General features: G+C 38.7%; 1 protein-coding gene across 2 annotated transcripts in view; it reads left to right on the plus strand.

Moving 5' to 3' along the window:
* Positions 1 to 15,669, plus strand: part of GABRG3 (gamma-aminobutyric acid type A receptor subunit gamma3) — a 734,373-nt gene that overhangs the window by 405,269 nt on the left and 313,435 nt on the right. For both annotated transcript variants that reach the window (XM_042988303.1, XM_042988304.1), the window contains exon 4: positions 13,034 to 13,254. In XM_042988303.1, the coding sequence (XP_042844237.1) occupies positions 13,034 to 13,254 (221 nt within the window). The remainder of the gene's footprint in view (positions 1 to 13,033; positions 13,255 to 15,669) is intronic.

A 15,669-nucleotide genomic window follows, 5' to 3' on the forward strand; every position in this document is an offset into this window, starting at 1 on the left:
TCAATTACCTGCATAAGCTTTCTATAGTTTTCAGCATACAGATCTTTTACATCTTTGGTTAGATTTATTCCTAGGTATTTTATGCTTCTTGGTGCAATTGTGAATGGGATCAGTTTCTTTATTTGTCTTTCTGTTGCTTCATTGTTAGTGTATAAGAATGCAACTGATCTGTACATTGATTTTGTATCCTACCACTTTGCTGAATTCATGTATCAGTTCTAGCAGACTTTTGGTGGAGTCTATCGGATTTTCCATGTATAATATCATGTCATCTGCAAAAAGTGAAAGCTTGACTTCATCTTTGCCAATTTTGATGCCTTTGATTTCCTTTTGTTGTCTGATTGCTGATGCTAGAACTTCCAGCACTATGTTAAACAACAGCGGTGAGAGTGGGCATCCCTGTTGTGTTCATGATCTCAGGGAAAAAGCTGTCAGTTTTTCCCCGTTGAGGATGATGTTAGCTGTGGGCTTTTCATAAATGGCTTTTATGATGTTTAAGTATGTTCCTTCTATCCCGACTTTCTCAAGGGTTTTTATTAAGAAAGGGTGCTGGATTTTGTCAAAGGCCTTTTCTGCATCGATTGATAGGATCATATGGTTCTTCTCTTTTTTTTTTGTTAATGTGATGTAGCACGTTGATCGATTTGTGAATGTTGAACCAGCCCTGCATCCCAGGAATGAATCCCACTTGATCATGGTGAATAATTCTTTTTATATGCTGTTGAATTCGATTTGCTAGTATCTTATTGAGAATTTTTGCATCCATATTCATCAGGGATATTGGCCTGTAGTTCTCTTTTTTTACTGGGTCTCTGTCTGGTTTAGGAATCAAAGTAATACTGGCTTCATAGAATGAGTCTGGAAGTTTTCCTTCCCTTTCTATTTCTTGGAATAGCTTGAGAAAGATAGGTATTATCTCTGCTTTAAACGTCTGGTAGAACTCCCCTGGGAAGCCATCTGGTCCTGGACTCTTATTTGTTGGGAGATTTTTGATAACCGATTCAATTTCTTCGCTGGTTATGGGTCTGTTCAAGCTTTCTATTTCCTCCTGATTGAGTTTTGGAAGAGTGTGGGTGTTTAGGAATTTGTCCATTTCTTCCAGGTTGTCCAATTTGTTGGCATATAATTTTTCATAGTATTCCCTGATAATTGTTTGTATCTCTGAGGGATTGGTTGTAATAATTCCATTTTCATTCATGATTTTATCTATTTGGGTCATCTCCCTTTTCTTTGTGAGAAGCCTGGCTAGAGGTTTGTCAATTTTGTTTATTTTTTCAAAAAACCAACTCTTGGTTTCGTTGATCTGCCCTACAGTTTTTTTAGATTCTATATTGTTTATTTCTGCTCTGATCTTTATTATTTCTCTTCTTCTGCTGGGTTTAGGCTGCCTTTGCTGTTCTGCTTCTATTTCCTTTAGGTGTGCTGTTAGATTTTGTATTTGGGATTTTTCTTGTTTCTTGAGATAGGCCTGGATTGCAATGTATTTTCGTCTCAGGATTGCCATTGCTGCGTCCCAAAGCGTTTGCATTGTTGTATTTTCATTTTCGTTTGTTTCCATATATTTTTTAATTTCTTCTCTAATTGCCTGGTTGACCCACTCATTCGTTAGTAGGGTGTTCTTTAACCTCCATGCTTTTAGAGGTTTTCCAGACTTTTTCCTGTGGTTGACTTCAAGCTTCATAGCACATAGCATTGTGGTCTGAAAGTATGCATGGTATAATTTCAATTCTTGTAAACTTATGAAGGGCTGTTTTGTGACCCAGTATGTGATCTATCTTGGAGAATGTTCCATGTGCACTCGAGAAGAAAGTATATTCTGTTGCTTTGGGATGCAGAGTTCTAAATATATCTGTCAAGTCCATCTGATCCAATGTAGCATTCAGGGCCCTTGTTTCTTTATTGACTGTGTGTCTAGATGATCTATCCATTTCTGTAAGTGGGGTGTTAAAGTCCCCTGCAATGACCACATTCTTATCAATAAGGTTGCTTATGTTTATGAGTAATTGTTTTATATATCTGGGGGCTCCGGTATTTGGCGCATAGACATTTATAATTGTTAGCTCTTCCTGATGGATAGACCCTGTAATTATTATATAATGCCCTTCTTCATCTCTTGTTACAGCCTTTAATTGAAAGTCTAGTTTGTCTGATATAAGTATGGCTACTCCAGCTTTCTTTTGGCTTCCAGTAGCATGATAAATAGTTCTCCATCCCCTCCCTCTCAATCTAAGGTGTCCTCAGATCTAAAATGAGCCTCTTGTAGACAGCAAATAGATGGGTCTTGTTTTTTTATCCATTCTGATACCCTATGTCTTTTGGTTGGCGCATTTAATCCATTTACATTCAGTGTTATTATAGAAAAATATGGGTTTAGAGTCATTGTGATGTCTGTATGTTTTATGCTTGTAGTGATGTCTCTGGTACTTTGTCTCACAGGATCCCCCTTAGGATCTCTTGTAGGGCTGGTTTAGTGGTGACAAATTCCTTCAGTTTTTGTTTGTTTGGGAAGACCTTTATCTCTCCTTCTATTCTAAATGACAGACTTGCTGGATAAAGGATTCTCGGCTGCATATTTTTTCTGTTTAGCACACTGAAGATATCGTGCCAGTCCTTTCTGGCCAGGCAACTTTCAAAAGAGAGATCAGACACTCAAAAGAGAGTCTTATATGTCTCCCTTTATATTTGAGGGCACGTTTATCCCTTGCTGCTTTCAGAATTTTCTCTTTATCCTTGTATTTTGCCAGTTTCACTATGATATGTCGTGCAGAAGATCGATTCAAGTTACGTCTGAAGGGAGTTCTCTGTGCCTCTTGGATTTCAATGCCTTTTTCCTTCCCCAGTTCAGGGAAGTTCTCAGCTATAATTTCTTCAAGTACCCCTTCAGCACCTTTCCCTCTCTCTTCCTCCCCTGGGATACCAATTATGCGTCGATTATTTCTTTTTAGTGTATCACTTAGTTCTCTAATTTTCCCCTCATACTCCTGGATTTTTTTTATCTCTCTTTCTCTCAGCTTCCTCTTTCTCCATAACTTTATCTTCTAGTTCACCTATTCTCTCCTCTGCCTCTTCAATCCGAGCCGTCATGGTTTCCATTTTGTTTTGCATTTCGTTTAAAGCGTTTTTCAGCTCCTCGTGACTGTTCCTTAGTCCCTTGATCTCTGTGGCAAGAGATTCTCTGCTGTCCTCTATACTGTTTTCAAGCCCAGCGATTAATTTTATGACTATTATTCTAAATTCACTTTCTGTTATAGTATTTAAATCCTTTTTGATCAGTTCATTAGCTGTTGTTATTTCCTGGAGGTTCTTCTGAGGGGAATTCTTCCGTTTGGTCATTTTGGATAGTCCCTGGAGTGGTGAGGACCTGCAGGGCACTTCCCCTGTGCTGTGATGTATAACTGGAGTTGGTGGGCGGGGCCGCAGTCCGACCTGATGTCTGCCCCCAGCCCACCTCTGGGGCCACAGTCAGACTGGTGTGTGCCTTCTCTTCCCCTCTCCTAGGGGTGGTATTCACTGTGGGGTGGCATGGCCCGTCTGGGCTACTTGCACACTGCCAGGCTTGTGGTGCTGGGGATCTGGTGTATTAGCTGGGTTGGGTAGGCAAGGTGCACGGGGGCAGGAGGGGCTGGCTTAGCTCGCTTCTCCTTAGGTGATCCACTTCCGGAGGGGCCCTGTGGCAGCGGGAGGGAGTCAGATCCGCTGCCGGAGGTTTGGCTCTGCAGAAGCACAGAGTTGGGTGTTTGCGCGGAGCGAGCAAGTTCCCTGGCAGGAACATGTTCTCTTTGGGATTTTGGCTGGGGGATGGGCGGGGGAGATGGCGCTGGCGAGTGCCTTTGTTCCCCGCCAAGCTGAGCTCTGCCGTCAGGGGGCTCAGCAGCTCTCCCTCCCTTTGTCCTCCAGCCTTCCCGCTTTCTGAGCAGAGCTGTTAACTTAGGACCTCCCAGACGCTAAGTCGCGCTTGCTGTCGGAACACAGTCCCTCAGGCCCCTCCGCTTTTGCCAGCCAGACTTGGGGGCTCTGCTTGGCCGGCAAGCCGCCCCTCCGCCCCAGCTCCCTCCCGCCAGTCCGTGGAGCGTGCACCGCCTAGCTGCCCTTCCTACCCTCTTCCGTGGTCCTCTCGTCTGCGCTTGGCTCTGGAGACTCCGTTCTGCTAATCCTCTGGCGGTTTTCTGGGTTCTTTAGGCAGGTGTAGGTGGAATCTAAGTGATCAGCAGGATGCGCGGTGAGCCCAGAGTCCTCCTACGCCGCCATCTTCCCTCCAAATAATGATTTTTAGATAGTGGAACACTATATTCCATTCTCAAATGAAAATAATAATGAGGTATTTGCAGTTCATACAGAAATTCCAAAAAAATACCTTAAATACAAATGAACTCTTAAACACCTGTATAACAACTCCAAAATTATATCTGAGAATTGTACTGGTTATAAATTATAATGTTATTCCACACCGCAAACAACACACGCTATGATGATAGAGAGATAATAGTTAAAGGATAATAAAGATACTACTTAAATTGGGCCCAGCTTTGCTATAGGTTTAGTAGGTTTGACTATGTGAAGGTCACATACCATGAAGGGCTAAACTTTCCAGGAAAGGGAGTGGAATTGAAAATCATAATGCTAAAATTGCAACAACTGATGATTGAGCCTATCAGTTAGCTTTCTGTGTAACAAACTATCCTAAAATCTAGTTTTTTATTATTTTGCATTATTCTTGGATTGGATTGGCAAGTCGTCTGATCTTGGATGGCTAGTCAAGGATGGCTTTACTCACCTCTCTGGGTGTTGGCTTGACTTGAGCTGATACCATGGAAACATATGGGCATTTCTCATTTCCGGCAGATTGGCCTATCTCATTCATTTGGTGGTGGTTTCAGGGTTCCCAAGAGCAGCAAGATAGGCTACCCCAGCACTCAAGACTTTCCAAGTTTCTTCTGCTGTTACATTTTCTATTAAGCCACATGGCCAAGACCATGAACAAAGTAAAAGGAATTCTTATGGCTGTTTTTGCAAATAACTTACCATAGTACAGTACACACTTTCATCCAGAACCACCTACCTCTTAAAATTTTTGCTGATGTGCACATAAAGATTCAATATAACAGATTTTCCACTTGATTGTAAATTAGGATAAAAATGTGAACTTTTATAGAGAATATTGAGACAATGAGAGTTTGGATAGAAAGGGTAGGTGCATTTTCAAATGGAAAACCTGAAAGTGGAAGAAACTGTGTTTAAGCACAAATGTTATGAACAGCTTTGGATAACTTTGTGTTTTATTTCTGACACTTTCAACTAACATTTTGCCCATAATTGAGATATTTGAGCAGCTTTTAATTGGCATGCATCTGTATTACAATTTTATAAAGAAAACTTCCCATGACTTCCTTTACTAATATATTTACCCATCAGTACCAGGTGATGTGCTGATGTGCTGGGGATCTAAGGAAGATAGCCTCTGTCCCTGGGATGTATGTCTCTTGCAAACCCAGTATCCGAGTCCCTGTTGTTTATTAATCAATCAATTTCACCCTCTTCTATAACAAAGGAAAGTAAAGGAGTGTTGGGAAGTAATTTTCTAATTTTTAGAAGTCACAGATTGATATCATTAAGAAGCATAAATTTTCTTCCGTTTTGTCAAAATGCTCCACATGCTGCAACAATTCATGGCCTATTTAGGAATCTTTAAGTTCTCCAATTATTAAAACAAATTATGAACATAAGGTCTCCACAAGCATGATGATTTAAATTGGGGGATTCTGCACATTTATCACATGTTACATTTACTACTATTTTAAACACATTAATTTCACAGCTATTTATGAATTATATAAAATGTTTATTTGTAAGAATGATTTTTTTTCTTCTTCAGAAAGGAAAATTGATTAGTGACATTGTAAATAAGTTTATGAAAAACATAAAAATATTTCTCTGTGGGTGGGAAGTGTTTTTTCAACATTTAGTAAAATGTAGACACAATAAAACATTCATCCCATGCACTACACACACTATCCACATTATACCCTCTTGAGTTGGAGTTTGTGGCAAGGCTTTAGAATAAAGGAAGTATCCTCCCAAATCCCTCTGCCTCCAACCCCAGAGCATCATGGTGTGTTCCTTTCCCTTACAAGAAAGTAATATTGGAAGTGGAGACAGGAATCCATGACTCACTCTGTAAGCTGAAGCCTCACAGATGGTTTCTGAAAACAATGGTTCCCTCTTTATCTCTGGTTTTGCTTTCTGTGGTTTCACTAGCCCTCAGTCAACCTCAGTTCTGAAACTGATGCCCCTCCTTCTGATCTATTGTTAGGACAGTAGTCGCCTAACATTATATCACAATGCCTATGTCATTCATCTCACCTCATCTCATCACGTAAGCATTTTATCATCTCACATCATCACAAGAAGGATGACTACAGTACAATAAGATACAGAGAGAGAGAGAGAGAGAGAGAGAGAGAGAGAGAAAGCACATTTGCATAACTTTTTTTGCAATATATTTGTTATAATTGTTCTGTTTTGTATCAGTTATAATTAACCTCTTACTATGCCTAATTTGTAAATTAAACTTTATCATATGTATGTACATATAGGGAAAAAAAGAGTGTATTATATGGTCCAGTACTATCTGTGGTGTCAGGCATTCAGTGGGGTTCTTGGAACATATTCCCCAAGGATGAGGGGGATAACTGTACTTCATGTAGAATTCAAACATACAAAATTTCCTTTTAGTGGCAGGGCGTAGAACTTGTGTAGAAGCCATTCTATCTCATCTTTTTTGCAAAAGTTAAGACAGAAATGAGTGAAATGGAAAATTACTTTCAACAGTAGAAGGCTAATGTAGGCATGAATATGGAAATATAAAATGTTGCAATTGGAAGGGCCCTACGTTTAATCTACACCAACCACCCCATTGTGTAGATGAGGAAACTGAAGCTGAGGAAGGTAAACAATCTCATGTGGTTTGTAAACAGGGTAAATACGGAGGGAACTTCTGCACTGGGCTTCTTCCTTTTACATATCCTGGTGGTTTCTTCATCTAACCAGATTTCAGCCACCTCTAGGGAAACAGATTTTAACTGTGTAGTTCAGAGCAATTAGTGCTTAGCAGTTGTGGGACTTGATGAAAATTACTTAATCTCTTAAACCTCAGTTTAACTACTGGGAGGAAGGGTTATTATAGTCTCTGTATCAATAATCAGAGACTGGAAGGTAAAGAAATATTTGCACCTCATATCTTGCTGTATGATTTACTGATTTCAAGTCAGCATTTTTTAAATGTTTTATTGTGAAGGTGTATAACCTGTGCATTAGTGGGAATAGAAAGTAAAGGTGATAGACGAGAGGAAGAACCTTTGTAGGACACTCTTTGTTTTGCCATTTTTACACAATAAAAACAAGCACTTAGAATTTTGGAGCCCAAAATTCAAACAAATTTTGACATATTGAGTAACCTTGGTAAAATTCCTCAAGTTTTCTGAGTTTTAATATCCTTGATATAATATAGATTTTAAAAAATCTGTATGATTTTAGGTTTTTTGTAAAATATAGTTGGGACTTTTATAGAGAGTATTCTTTTTTTAATTTAAATTTTAGTTAATATACAATGCAATATTGGTTTCAGAAGTAAAATTCAACGATTCATCACTTACATACAACACCCAGTGCTCATCACAAGTGCCCTCCTTAATACCTATCACACATCTATCCCACCTCCCTTCCACATCTCTCCCACCAACCTTAAGTTTGTTCTCTATCATTGAGTCTCTTGTGGTTTGTTTCACTTTCTTCTCTTTCCCGCCTTCCCCTGCGTCCATCTGTTTTTTGTTTCTTTGTTTGTTTCTTAAATTCCAAAAATGAGTGAACTTATCTGATCTTTATCTTTCTCTGATTGACTTATTTCACTTAGCATAATGCATTCTAGCTCCATCCATGGCATTGTAAATGGCAAGATTTTCATTCTTTTTGATTGTCAAGTAATATTCAGTTGTATACATATACCACATCTTTTTTTTAGTTTATTTATTTTGAGAGAGAGAGAAAGAGCACTAGTGGAGGAGAGGCAGAGAGAGAGGGGGAGACAGAGAATCCTAAGTAGGCTCCGTGCTGTCAGTACAGAGCCCTACATGGGGCTTGATCCCATGAACTGTGAGATCATCAGCTGAGCCAAAATCAAGAGCTGGACAAGAGTCCATTAGGACTGAGCTAGACAGGCACCTCAGTATACCACATCTTCTTTATCCATTCATCAGTTAATGAATATTTGGGCTCTTTCCATAGTTTGGCTATTGTTATTAATTCTGTTATAAACATTGGGATATATGTACCCCTTCAAATCTGTATTTTTTATCATTTTGGTAAATAACTATTAGTGCGATTGCTGGGTTGTAGGATAGTTCTATTTTTAACATTTTGAGGAACCTCCATATTGTTTTCCAGAGTGGCTGCACCAGTTTGTGGTCCCACCAAGAGTGCAGGAGGGTTCTCTTTCTCCACATTCTCACTGACACCTGTTGTTTCTTGTGATGTTAATTTTAGCCATTCTGACAGGCGTGAGGTGATATCTCATCATGGTTTTGATTTGAATTTCTCTGATGAGGAGTGATGTTGAGCATCTTTTCACGTGTCTGTTGGTCATCTGTATGTCTTCTTTGGAAAAGTGTCTGTCTATTCATGTCTTCTGACTGTTTGTTTTTTGGATGTTGAGTTTGATAAGGTCTTTATAGATTTTAGATATTGCCCTAACCCTTTGTCAGATATGTCATTTGCAAACACTTTCTCCAATTATTTGTTATCATTGATCACATAGGTAGGCCTTGGCCCTGCTTGGAAGAACATTTTTCATCCTTTTCTACTCATTCTCTTATCTGATAAACCAGTATTAAAGAAAAGAAGGAAGTAACATGGATGAATATCTGTATGAGTCACACTTTCATTGTCATATGCTGAATTTTATTTAAAGTACTGAGTGTGTTCCCTGTGCAAATATAGCCTGTTACATAGTCAGCAATCATCATTGTTAGGCTAAAATCCTGCCATCAAGTAGTTGAGGTGCCTACTCACCTCATCCAGTCTATTCTGTCTGGCAGAATTGTTACTGTCTCATCAGGTATGCTTTTGAACTTGCTCCAGGTCTTTTGTTCCATCTATTGTGCGGCTCACTCCTGCACCTCTCTGAGGTTTTGGTTCTAAGTCAACTTCTCAATAAGGAAAGCAGTACTTTCTCCCTCATTCCACTCCCCATTCCACATTTTCCAAGGTACCAGTTGGTATAGGCTGTGGATTGCTCCTCTTACAAACTGCTCTGGGGAATTTTGCACCCATGATATGTGTCCAGCATGAATCAGCAGAAGCTGTGCTCCACAGTCTCTCACACACTGAAAAGGAGGTGTGCTCTTCAAACATCATCTCAGAAATGACACACTTCACTCTGCTCACATTACACTTTATCATAAATAAGGTGGCAGACACAGCCCCAACAGGGGGAGGGGGAAGTGCAATTCTACTCTGTGCCCATAAGGAGGGCTGCTGCAGTACTTGGTGAAGAGCACCAGTGACCACGATGATCTGTATCTAGCTGCCAAATATTGTCTATCTCTCCCACGTCAGGGAAGATACATCCCACCCTTCTTCAAATGAGGTAACCAAAAAGGTCCACCCAGGCCCAGTTTCAACGTCAAGGTTATGTGTATTTGTGCTGACATCCACATCAATTCTGTACATGGTTTTTCTTGGTCTATCAACTTCTAAACTAAAGAGAAAAGCTATTTGACCTACTCCAGCATACCTGGTATGTCTACAACAATGGAGAAGAGCCAGGATCATCACAATCAACCCACTGGTTTCACAGCAATTTTGAGACTCTAATTGGCAGATCCTGAGTGGGCTCTGCTCCCTGGAAGGAAGGCATCTTCTTTGATTAAGCTTTAATTCTTCTCCTAACGTAGGGTTCCAAAGGACTCTTCTCCCTGGCTCTTGACTCAATTGTCTGAGAGTTTATTCTTTTTCCACTAGCTACTTTAGCCATGAGAAAAAAAATGAACATTGGAAAATAAGCTCTGATCAGTTTTCCAAGCCATAATCAGCCCATTATAGATAGTAATGCAAAAATACATCTCAGTTTCAAAGAGTCACAGACGTCTCTTCCTGACTTGATGGTCCTTTGGCAGTAGAACTCTCTTAAAACCGAGTCAGCTTCTTACCTACTAGGAGAGTTTCACATGTGCATAGCCACATTCACAGACCTTTTGTGAACACTATTCTAGGATTCACCATGTGCCTTTACTTTTGCATACTACTGCCTCTCCCATCCTTTTGCTTTCAAATGGACTCTTACTCTTTCTCTTAAATTAAGTATAGTTACCTTGGCCATATCAGCCTTCAATGGAAGAGTCTCATATCCTGAAGCCATGTTTGTATGATTAAAGATCTTACAGGGTGACAACTTAATCCATTTAGGGATTTTTATCAGTGAATCTGATTATTTTGCAAAGCTGAGTTTCAATGAACTTTTATTCTCAAAGCATTTCTTGATATTCTGATTTACTGATGGGAATGAGAAGTATTTGCTTCTTCTAACCCTGCAAGAAATTGTGTTTGCTTTATCTTTCTTTTCTCTTTCATAACTGCTTTCAGACTGGCCAATTATCTTCTGAGATAATTTCTTTCTTATGTTAACTTACCAAAAACAGTCAATAGCAGCCAACACATTCTTATTAATGTTCCTTTTCCAACCTCTGCCCAAAGAGCTACGCATTCATTAGATGTGCTCTGCCTTATTACAGGTGTCAACTTTGCCAAGCATTTCACCCATGCATGACATGAGCCACTTTATCTCCAGTCCTAAGCCTGTTATAGTTTTGTTTCAGCATTCTTCTTTGTTAATAAACTGATTTTCTTTCTTTTATTTTTTATTGAGATATAATTGACATTTAATGTAATATTAGTTTCAGGTATACAAATGTTTTGACATATGGAAATGCTACAAAATGATTACCATAATAAGTCTAGTTAACATCCATCATCCACATAATTAGAAATATTTTTTTCTATGATGAGAACTTTTAAGATCTACACTTAGTGACTTCTATTATGCAGTACATTATTGTTAACTATAGTCACCATGCTGTACATTACACCCCCAGAACTTATTCATCCTATGATGGGAAATTTGTACCTTTTGATTCCTTTCATCTCTTCCCCCACCTCCAACTCCCCACACCTGGAATTCACCAATCTGTTCTCTGCATCCATGACTTCAGTTGTTTGTTTTGTTTTGTTTTGTTTTAGTTTCCACATAGAAGTGAGATCATATGGTATTTATCTGGTTTGGTCTGACTTATTTTACTTATGGCAGCCCTGGTTGAAACCCATTTTAAAAATAGTATATGACAGGAAATAACACACATGCATGTGTGTAGACACACACACACACACACACACAAACTTCCTCTTAGTCTCTCTCTGTCTCTGTCTCTCTCTCTCTCTGTCTCTCTCAGTCTCTGTGCAGTTCTGGGTTTAGAGTCTGTCAATGAGAAACATGTGCAAAATTCTGGACGGTGATGAAGAGGCAGAGGCCATTATTCTCCAGAGGCTTGTTTAAGCAGACACATGAAAAGAGGGAAGGACTTGAATGGGACCCTCTGGATGCTGAGATTTCACTCAGCTCTGGACGCTTCCACAGCAACCTGCCTTCAGCTGCTCCTTCCCTGGAGTTTTCTCTCTCAGCTCATCAAACACTTAAGCAAGATGCAGATTCTCTGTACATAATTCTTTCCATATTGAACCCTTGGATAAATTTTGTATTTTCTAGCTGAAATATTAACTAATACACTGACCTCATTTTTTATGATTGATATATTTGACCATCAAGTATGCTGGGTTTTTTCACCTTAACTGTATGTTTAATTTCCTGACTAGAATACAATCTCCATGAGGACAAGGAGTTTTCTTGGCACAGGGCTGGGTCTTCAGTGGTTTGCAGGGCTTGGCATACTCAGTGCAGCAAACATATGATAAATGAACATATTAATTAATAAAAACTAGGATTGGTCAGTTCAACTACCTATCTCAGAAAGATTCTTTAACTGGAAACTCGGTGTAAGGAATAAATGTGGGATTTGTTGAGGATTACTGAACCCACACTCTGTAAGAGCAATTCATTTATAATATCTAATATGTAAAGGAAACTAAAAGATATAAAAATCTCCAATAGTCTGCATCTAGATCCTCCTTACTATGGGCTTGATTGCTAATAATACTTTAAACTGTGATTAGGGGAAATGCCTCTGAGGTAGTCTCGTCTCTGGACATTTCTTTAGGTCTCATGGTAAAATTAGTACCATCCCACACCTGATGGTCACAGCAAAGTCTTATTCTGTACGGAGAATATCAAATGGTTTCCAATTACAGAGGTCACCTGAGCCTCACCAGCATTCTCTTGAATCAGAGTTTGGCTTGAGTTCTATCACCTTTATAGTTCTTTGTTGTTACTTGTTTCTTACTTTTCTTTCTGATTTGAGTTGTGTTGTTTCAGAAGGCCTTTAAGTGAAGATAATAATTATTATATAAGCTAATACTTATGGATCAATGCCAGACACTAAGGTTTTTCCTTTATTTTTATACCTCATTTAGGAAGTAGGCATTCCACCCATTTTACAGATTATAATGAGGCTTAAATAGGTTGTGTTACCTGTCAAAGCTTGGACTTGAGAATGCAGGGGGATCTGCATCTATGCTCTGATTTATAGTCTACTACCTCTTGGCCCCTTATCACAGTTTATGTGTTTATTATAATTTAAGATTTATAGAATCTTTTTTACATATGTTATCACATTATTGACTAATAATACTGGTTATCATTTGTGAAAATGTGTGCTATGTTGATCCAGGCACTATACCAAGCACTGAAAGAAAGGTACATGGGGGATAAGGGTGTATACATGAAGGAAAACCAAACCCTTGACAAAGGAAATGAAGCATACAGAAAATTTACTAATAGAACGATGTTGCCTCTCATTTTTCTCTGTTTCAGGAATACCAAATTGATATATTTTTTGCTCAGACCTGGACAGACAGTCGCCTTCGATTCAACAGTACAATGAAAATACTCACTCTGAACAGCAACATGGTGGGATTAATATGGATTCCAGATACAATCTTCCGCAATTCTAAAACTGCAGAGGCTCACTGGATCACCACCCCCAATCAGCTCCTCAGAATTTGGAATGATGGGAAAATCCTTTACACTTTAAGGTGAGATGTTGGTGGATTTTTAAAAAAAAAATTTTATGATAAAATTTATTATCAAAGTGGTTTCCATACAACACCCAGTGCTCATCCCAACAAGTGTTCAATGCCCATCACCCACTTTCCCCTTTCCCCCACCCCTCATCAATCCTCAGTTTGTTTTCAGTATCCAAGAGTCTCTTATGATTTGCCTCCCTCCCTCTCTGTAACTTTTATTTCCCTTATCTTCCCCCATGTTCTTTTGTTAAGTTTCTCAAGATCCACATATGAGTGAAAACATATGGTATCTGTCTTTCTCTGACTTGCTTATTTCACTTAGCATAATACCCTCCAGTTCCATCCATGTTGTTGCAAATGGCTAGATTTCATTCTTTCTCTTTGCCAAGTAGTATCCCATTGTATATATAAATCACATCTTCTTTATCCATTCATCAGTTGATGGACATAGAGGCTCTTTCCATAATTTGGCTATTGTTGAAAGTGCTGTTATAAACATTGGGGTACAAGTGCCCCTATGCATCAGCACTCCTGTATCCCTTGGGTAAATTCCCGGCAGTGTTATTGCTGGGTCATAGGATAGATCTATTTTTAATTTTTCGAGGAACCTATACACTGTTTTCCAGAGCTGCTGCACCAGTTTGCATTCCCACCAACAGTGCAAGAGGGTTTCCATTTCTCCACATCCTCTCCAGCATCTATAGTTTCTTGGTTTGTTCATTTTAGCCACTCTGACCAGCATGAGGTGGTATCTCAGTGTGGCTTAGATTTGTATTTCCCTGATGAGGAGTGACATTGAGCATCTTTTCATGTGTCTGTTGGCCATCTTAATGTCTTCTTTGGAAAAGTGTCTATTCCTGTCTTCTGCCCATTTCTTCACTGGATTATTTGTTTTTCAAATATTGAGTTTGGTAAGTTCTTTATAGATTTTGGATGCTAACCCTCTATTTGACAGGTCATTTGCAAATATCTTCTCCCATTATGTCATTTGCCTTTTAGTTTTGTTGATTATTTCCTTTGGAGTGCAGAAATTCCTTACCTTGATGAGGTCCAATAGTTCATTTTTGCTTTTATTTCCCTTGCATTTGGAGACATGTTGAGGAAGAAATTACTACAGCTGAGGTAAAAGAGGTTGTTGCCTGTTTTCTCCTCTAGGGCTTTTATGGTTTCATGTCTCACGTTTAAGTCTTTCATCTATTTTGAGTTTATTTTTGTGTAGGGTGTAAGAAACTGGTTTAGTTTCATTCTTCTGCATGTTGTTGCCCAGTTCTTCCAGCACCATTTGTTAAAGAGACTTTTTTCCATTGGATACTCTTTCCTCCTTTATCAAAGATTAGTTAGCCATACATTTATGGGTCCAATTCTGGAGTCTCTATTCTATTCCATTGGTCTATGTGTCTGGTTTTTTTTGTTTTGTTTTGTATTTTATTTATTTATTTATTTACTTATTTTTGCCAATACCATACTTTCTTGATGATTACAGCCTTGTAGTAGAGGCTAGAGTATGGGATTGTGATACCTCCCACCTTGGTTTTCTTCTTCAATATCACTTTGGCTATTCAAACTCTTTTGTGGTTCCATACAAATTTTAGAATTGTTTGTTCTGGCTTTGAGAAGAATGCTGGTGCAGTTTTGATTGGGATTGCCTTGAATGTGTAGATTACTTTGGATAGTACTGACATTTTAACAGTATTTATTCTTCCAATCCATGAGCATGGAATGTTTTTCCATTTCTTTGTGCCTTCTTCAATTTCCTTCATAAACTTTCTATAGTTGTCAGCATAGAGATCTTTTATATCTTTGGTTAAGTTTATTCCTAGGTATTTTATGTTTCTTGGTGCAATTGTGAATGGGATCAGTTTCTTTATTTGTCTTTCTGTTGCTTCATTATTGGTTTATAAAAATGCAACCAATTTCTGTACATGGATTTTGTACACTGTGACTTTGCTGAATTCATGTATCAGTTCTAGCCAACTTTTGGTGGAGTCTTTCGGGTCTTCCATGTACAGTATCATGTCATTTGCAAAAAGTGAAAGCTTGGCTTCATCTTTACCAATTTTGATGCATTTTATTTCAATTTGATGTCTGATCGTTGAGGCTAGGACTTCCAACTCTATGTTAAACAACAGTGGTGAGAATGGACATCCCTGTCGTGTTCCTGATCTCAGGGGGAAAGCTCTCAGTTTTTCCCCATTGAGGATGGTAATAGCTATGGACTTTTCATAAATGGCTTTTATGATGTTGAAGTATATTCATTCTATCCCGACTTTCTTGAAGGTTTTTGTTAAGAAACGATGCTGAATTTTGCCAAATGCTTTTTTTGCATTGATTGACAGGATCATATAGTTCTTATCTTTTATTTTATTAATGTGATGCATCACATTAATTGATTTGCAAGTATTGAACCAGCCCTGCAGCCCAGGA

This window comes from Panthera tigris, chromosome B3 (assembly GCF_018350195.1).
Source record: "Panthera tigris isolate Pti1 chromosome B3, P.tigris_Pti1_mat1.1, whole genome shotgun sequence".
NCBI lineage: Eukaryota > Metazoa > Chordata > Mammalia > Carnivora > Felidae > Panthera > Panthera tigris.